This window comes from Alligator mississippiensis, chromosome 1 (assembly GCF_030867095.1).
Source record: "Alligator mississippiensis isolate rAllMis1 chromosome 1, rAllMis1, whole genome shotgun sequence".
In the NCBI taxonomy this organism is placed as follows: Eukaryota; Metazoa; Chordata; order Crocodylia; family Alligatoridae; genus Alligator; species Alligator mississippiensis.
The window spans coordinates 36,029,726-36,037,143 of record NC_081824.1 but is presented as its reverse complement, the minus strand read 5'-3'; the positions used below and the strand labels follow the sequence as shown (position 1 = coordinate 36,037,143).

General features: G+C 47.4%; 1 protein-coding gene across 2 annotated transcripts in view; it reads left to right on the top strand.

Annotated features, from left to right (window-relative positions):
* The first annotated feature begins 487 nt into the window (after window positions 1-487).
* DCDC2C (doublecortin domain containing 2C) overlaps window positions 488-7,418 on the top strand; it is a 110,847-nt gene continuing 103,916 nt past the window's right edge. For both annotated transcript variants that reach the window (XM_059729860.1, XM_059729855.1), the window contains exons 1-2: window positions 488-969; window positions 5,600-5,648. In XM_059729860.1, the coding sequence (XP_059585843.1) occupies window positions 671-969; window positions 5,600-5,648 (348 nt within the window). In that variant the 5' untranslated portion in view covers window positions 488-670. The remainder of the gene's footprint in view (window positions 970-5,599; window positions 5,649-7,418) is intronic.

Below are 7,418 nucleotides of genomic sequence, written 5' to 3'. Positions count from 1 at the left end.
GCATCTGGGTAGTGCATCCAGTGCCGAAAGTTTTGCCACACCTGAGTTAATGTTCACCTCAGTTAATGTTTTTCGCTCGAGTTAAAAACAGTCTGCAACACTGTTAAATAGGAGCTGCATTACCTGGAGTAGCCAACAGACAGCAGAAATACAGAAAAAAGGGTATCTTGATTAGTGGAACATCAAGACCATAAAAAGGAGAGAGCATTGTTAACATCTGTCATTAACTGCTTAGCTGCTATGAAGGCAACTGATTCTCTCGCTACTGCCTGAATAGAAATGCAGCTGCTACTTCCAGACAGTTGGTTTTAAACTTTAGGTGAACCAGGAATCAAAGCAGGGTGCAGCTGCCCCGCCCCAATTCGGATGTCCCTGCGGTCCCACACCTCCCGAGTGCGAAGCCAGCACTAGCATGTCATGTATTGTCTTTTATAAGGAGGCAGGAGGACGGGGCAGCCTGGAGGAGGCAGCCGGGGCAGGGAGAGGCCCGAGTCACGGAGCTGGCCGTGCTTCAGCCCCGGCGCGGGGCAGGGCCGCGCGGTTGCCGCGGAGACCAGGCGGTGCGGGCCCGCGGCGCCGGGGGTCACAATCCCCGCAGTCACGTCACGCGGGGCCGGGGACCCCCCGGCGCGGCGGCCCCACCAGGAAGGGAGGGCAGCAGCGAGCAGCCATGGCGCCCGGCCCGGCCCCGCGCCTGCGCGACAGCTTGGCGGACGTGGTGCCGGCCCGCACGGTGCTGGTGTACCGCAACGGCGACCCGCACTACCCGGCGCACCGCGTGGTGCTGCACCGCCGCCGCGTGCCCACGCTGGACGCGCTGCTGCTGCAGCTGGACGAGGCGGTGGCGCCGCCCTTCGGCGTCCGCGCCCTCTACACGCCGCGCAGCGGCCGCCTCGTGCACCGCCTCGACGAGCTGCAGCCCGGCGCCTGCTACGTGGCCGCCGGCCCCGAGCGCTTCAAGAAGCTCGAGTGAGTGCGGGGCTGCAGCCTCCCCGCTCCTCTCCCCTCCCGCACTCCCGGCCCGGCCCGGCCCGGCCGGGTTTGGCGCCCTCCGGGAGGCTTCTGCCAGGCACCTGGCCGGGAGAGGCAGGAGAGGGTCTCCATTCAAATCGGTATTCAGTGTTGAGGCTGCTGTATGCCATAGTCCAGTGGGATTTTAAACTAATAGGAAGGCGCATTTGCCTTCCTGACCTAAATTCTATGCACCGTAATTAACATCGGTATGTGGCGTGCTGAAATCTCCAGGAACAGATTCAAGCAAGTTGGCAACCCTACTTCCACCCTGCCCTTGCCCTTGCCCTTCCATCCCTCCCTTCCTGCCTGCCAGGCGCTGTCCTGGGGGGAGATGAGCTCCTTCCCACTCGCCCTGGGCTGTGTGGGGGTGGTGCAGTCCCCAGGCCTGTCTGCTCTGGGTAGGGGCCATGCTGCCTCTGGTGTGGGGCTGTGGAGGCCCCTTCCAGCCCCACTTCTCCACGACCAATGCTTATGGTAATGCACTGCCACCCTAGGAGTCTTATAATTAGCCTCCCAGTGGCCAGTGGGAGGATCTCGCGCTACACGCCTGCTTTATGGAAATGGGGGACTGCTCCCTAGCTTGCTTCTGTGGCCGTTGGCTAAGGACAAGTGAGACATGGGGGCATCTGAACCCCAAGCCTCTGGGCTTGGGCCTGCACATAGGATACTTCCAAATCCATTGCCGGCATCTGACTGAAAAGCCTGGGGAGGAGGATATTTGCTGGTTATAGCAGCACATCTGGTGTTTGAACAATTGAGTTTTGCTCAGTCAAGAGGATTTGGAACTGATTTGGCTAATTCAACTTGGAATACAAAAAAATTCCCCCCCCCAACAACATAAGCTTATTGCCTGCTGAGTGGTGGTGAGCCCCTGCCCCATTATTAGCAGGGGCTGTTGGGCAGGCGCCAGCTGAATCCGGGGTCAAAGAAAGCATGGGCGGGAGTGATGGTGCAAGGGTCCAAACGAGCGCTCCGAGGGGGCGCAGCGAGCAGCATGCTGGCCAGTGCCTGCTGGCCCTTGAATGAGTCCAAGGAGCCGGTGGAGGCCGCCCAGTGAAACTCTACCCAAAGACATGAGTGGACCAGGGGCAGGAAAATGACCCTGCAGTGGACAGGCCTTTTGATGTGCTATTCCCAAAGGTAGGCCACCATGTAGAGCTCTCAGCCCCTGGTGATGAGGGGGCCACTAAGGGCATATCACTGATCACTTGGGACAAATAAGACAAAACAGGGATGGGAGTGAACGTAAAAGGTTCAAAATGAGTGCCCCAAGGGGGGACAGGAGCAGAGTGCACTGGCCAGTGCCCACTGGCCCTCAAACAAATCCAAGGAGCCAGTGGACACTGCCCAGTGAAACTACACGGGGACATGAGCAGAACAGGGGCAGGAAAATGGTGGTGGCAGTGGACAGGAGGCAAGTTCACCCTCTCCATGCTTGCTTCCAGATTAGCAGGAAATACCTGTGGGGAGCAAGCAGGGAGTGGAAACGTACATGCCTGCCTGCTGCCACAGTGCTGGGCTGAACATAGTCCCTTTGCAGCCCAGCTTCAGCAGGCAGGAGCTCCTCTTCCCTGCTGTGCTGCCCTGCTGTCCCACCCATGAGTAGGAGAGCGGGGAATAAGAAGAGAGGGGACATGGCTCGATCAAAGCCTGGAAGGCAGGGGGTGTTGCTTACCTTCTGAGTCCTCAGTCTCTGGCATGGTTGGAAAGGAGGAAACAGCCATGCCACTGCACCTCCTTTGAGTATGCTGCTGAGCAGGAAGCAGAGCAGGAGGTCAGGCAGGGAAAAGGGACAGGTATGGCCCTGGGGGGAGAGGAGGGTGCAGGATGCGAGGCTGAGTTGCAACAGGTCTGCCCACAAGGTTGTCCCTCTCCAGTATAAGCTTTTGGAAGCAGAGCAGCTCAAACTACCCTGGAATGGAGCAGGTCTTGCCTACTGCCTGGATCCTGGCTGTGTAAGGGTGATGTGAGTCCACACTGTCCTATAAAGGAAGCATGGAAAAGATTAAGTGCAAAGTTAGATTCTGGAGCAATATAGTACAGAAGCTCATTCACACCTAATGGGGAAGCAACCCAACAGTATTATGAACTACTGTGTTTGCCTTTTGTTGTTCGACGGCTGCATATACCTGCTGAGTTTGGGAAGGATTAGCTCACAAAAAGAAGTTAGACACTGCTGAACAAAAAGTTGCAGGTGCATTACTGGCTCCCTTAAACCAACCAGTATCAGGAGTCTCTGCTTACTTGCCCAAATTGCCTCTCCAGACATCAGGAAAGCAGTAGCAAGGGAAATAGAATGGTGCCTGGCAGGTTGAAGATAAGAAGATAAGATGATAGCTGTGTTGCGGCTCCCGGTAGACTAAAATCACACAAGTTTCCTTTCTACAACACAGCGACTGGATGAAACACCGACAGCCACATGAATAAAAATGTGGCAGTCATGAACAGAGAGGACCCAGGAGGGAGTTAGGATGAATATCAAAACTGCCAAACATCTGTCTGCAGGCTTACAGTTTGATTGGCCAGTATGAAGAAGTTTGAATTGCCACTGAGTACGGGTTAGTGTGAATCAAGTTAACATGCAACGGTGGGGATACTCTAACAAACACCACGTGCAAATGTGGAAGAAAAGTTCAGACTAGAATACCTACTGGTCTCCCCACATATAAATGAACCATGTACCAGCAAGGACCATGCTAAGGATATAGATTGAGCAGTTGTATGTGCCTGCTATTGGATTCAAATTTGAACATAGTGACAGGACACAAGAAGAAGATCAGATGTGCCTTCACAGCCTCTGATGGGGGAAGCCCTCTGCTTAAGAAAACTTATGCTATGCCTCTTTAATTTAGTCTGGCCTGCCTTCTGCTTGACCTCAAGACCAAAAGAGTAAGAAGATTCTCACCAGTTTCACTGCTGCTGTGAAGAAAGTTGTACTCAGAGTTAAACAGCCCAGGATCATGTCTGTTTCTTTTTGTTGCATGTGGAAAATGAACACCAGGAAAGGCAGGCACTGGATTATTCCTGGGTATTTCTGGGGCTGGTTGAATGCTGCAAAGCAGTGTTCAATAATACTCATTTGTTATACCTTTGTTATGCTGTTTTTAGATGTATTCGTGAAAATGTTTTTGCTTGCACAAATGTTTAGAGAAGAGCTGCTTTTTTTTGTATTGCCATCCATATTTGTGCTTGAATAAAACTTTGTTGCTCACTAGTTGTTGTTCCTGTGGTGAATAACCAAAAGCATCACTGTTTATTTTCCTTGTAATTTGAACAAGAAACTGAAATGTCCATAGTACTTTTTAATGAACAATCAATGCATATTGTTTCTTATCAAGTCCAAACAGCCACTCACTATTGATGGAAGTCAACAAGTTCTAGAAATAGTATTAGTTAATTGCTGCTGCAAAACCTTTAGTAAGTTGCATGCATATTATATTGGTTCTTCAAAATAAGACAAAAATGTTCATGACATAGGAGAAGAAGATTTAGTTATAACAAGACTAAAACCCTTACCAAACAAAAATGCCCTCAAACAGAGAAAAAGAAGTCTTCAAACAAAAAAGGGAATTTAGAAAATTTCAATTTAGTGGTATTTTATTAGTGTAAAAAATAAAGAGTTAGGGTCCAGATCTGTAAACTGCTGAATAGAGTGCCTGTGAGGCATTAAGAACTGTGAGTTACTGGATTAAACCAGAGGTTGGCAATGGGGTATATTTAGTGGAGCTTAACTCCATGCATGGGCCACTTCTAAGCTGGTCTGTGTTGCTGTTGCTGGAGCCGCACTTGGCCACATCAGCAGTCAGTACTCCCCGCTGTACTGCCACCACTGCTGCTTCTCACTGACATCCAGATGCCTGCAGGACAGAAATGCTGAATCCCTCTGCATCCATGTGGGATGGGTGTAGCCCATGGGCCATACATTGCTGACCCCTTGGTTAGACCATTGGTCCTTCTAGATCACTATTCTGTCTCTCCTAGGGGTAGAAAGTAGATGCTGAGCAGGAAGGTGAATTTGCTAAATATCCAGAATTTTCTCCTCCCTGTTCCTCTCCCAGTCAGCTTCTAGCATTCAGAGGTGGTACTCCTAATCAAGCCCACGTGGAAGATGAAAACAGTAGTCTGAGAGTGTCCTTTTACACTTACAATATCAGCCAAGTATATTAACACAGAATGTGCGTATTATTTATATTCCGGTAGTGCCTAGATGAAGCATCAAATGAGATGGAAGTTCCATTGTGTTATGCATTATGTAGACATATATTAAGAGACAGGCCATGTTTTTTGGGTTTAAGTCTGCTTTAGATACATGAGACAGCCAGGATCAAAGACAAGGTAGTATTATCCTCTCAGCATAGATAAAGTACTGAGATTAAAGAATTAAAGGCCAGATTTTAATGGAGCAACACCTAGCCCTTAGTAGTAACACCTGATCCTTATGTAGGTTATATCCTTATGTAGATTGAATCCTACAGGTGAAGTGGGCATCAAGGTATTTTCAAAGTATTTTATTAAATTATCAACTAACTACAGAAATGGATGGATGTGTTTGTCTGATTTTCCTTTTTCCTTTTCCCCTCTGCAGTTATCTTCATATAGGCACCAAAAAACCTCTGAAGAAGATGATAGATGTGGTAAATATCTCTGAACACTGCCGTTTGAAGTTACTGTAAAAAAAATCTCATCATTAATTAGCTGGATGTTTCTATCGTGTAATTTGAAACCATATAAAAATAATACTTAATTTGTAATGTACAATAATAATAATAACGATACTGATGAAGTTTGCCTTAAATTCGTTATCCTAAATGTAAGATTCCCTGTGTTTACCTTTGAGGTACAAAGATGTGGCACACTTGCTATTTGTAGTAGCTTTCCTTCTTTGTAACACCATTCTTCATTATCAGTAGATTGTCAGTGAAGAAATTTTTTTCTGGATTTTAGCAAACAAAGAGTAATTATTTCACCTTTTGTATTCTTTCGATAGGATGTACAGCTAGCACTTGAAGCTGCATTTGTTTCAGATGACATTGATTAATACTAGCGCTTGAAAGCAGTCATTAGTCTGAATATAAGGGTTGCTCATTTCTGTTACAAAAATAACCCATGAACATAGGGTTAAGGATATACATCAGGAAGTTAAAATAAAAATTTGAACCCATGTTTTATATTGTATATTATATATATATATGTGTGTGTATGTGTGTATTACACACACACACACACACACTCCACCTTTGGTGGAAGTGAAACAGAAATGAGAAGTGAAGACTGGAAAAATCAGAGGAGAGAGTAGATAGAAGTACTAAATACTGTAATGATTTTTGGTTTCATGCCTGCAAACATATATGTAACTATTGTACTTGATAGCATATAACATACACATCTTATTTTTGAAAGGCAAAATGAAGAAAAGATCTTTCCCTGTAATAAATAACTGTGTAGTAGCAGCTAAGGAGCTGAGTCTTCTCGTTGTTCTGCTTCTTGTAGATCATGTGTAGACTTTACTTTTGCTCTTGGTCATTAAGTGGCAGAACTGCTTTTATCACATTTCCTTGTATATATTACACTCCAATTTCCAGCAACTGGTTTTTGGAAAAACTGTGTGTTGTATGTGAGACAATATGACATTCCTTAGTTGCATGAGTAGCTGCACTGGCCTGGAGAAACAAGGAAATCCAAGGAAGGAAAGGAAAAGGAGTCTCTGAGAATGAATTAGGTTGTGATGGTGTGTTTTCCCATTGCTCCCCCCTTTAAACTGGAAAATGATTTTTTCCCTATTCAAAAATACCACAACTGCTGTTTCATTTTTTAATCATCCGATAGGTCCTTCAGCCTCAATCCTGATGTTGTAAATGGGTTGTACTCTTCATACTTGCAGTACTTAGTGTTTTGAATGAATGATGACACTGTATTTAGTATTATAGGCTAGATACAGATGTTACAGCTACCATGTGTTAATTGCCCAGGAAGCACTTTAAAGCTGTAACTGAACAGATCTTCATAGCTTTTAAAGTGCTTTAAAAATGGTGGATTGTACTCATTAGCTTTTGATGGATGGGTTATTATACTAAAGTGCTTTCTGTTAGAGGGCTTTATTTAACTTCTGTGCCAGATCTCATCGAGGGTTAACTTGGAGTGTGATCACCGCCATCCCAGGCAGCACTGCACAAGGTTGCACTCTAGCCTCGGGCAGAGCTTTTTTACTCTGCCTGAGGCTGGGCCGGCCTTGCCGCCCCCCTCCCTTTTCAGCTGTCATTGACCCAAGTCAGTGACAGCCTCTGATCCCAGCCCCACTTCCTCCCTTTAGCCAGATGTGAACTGCAGCCTGGCTGCTGGGGGAAGAGGAGGGGGTCTCTCTACCCACAGCATCCCTGACCCTGTGGCACACTGCAGCCCAGGCG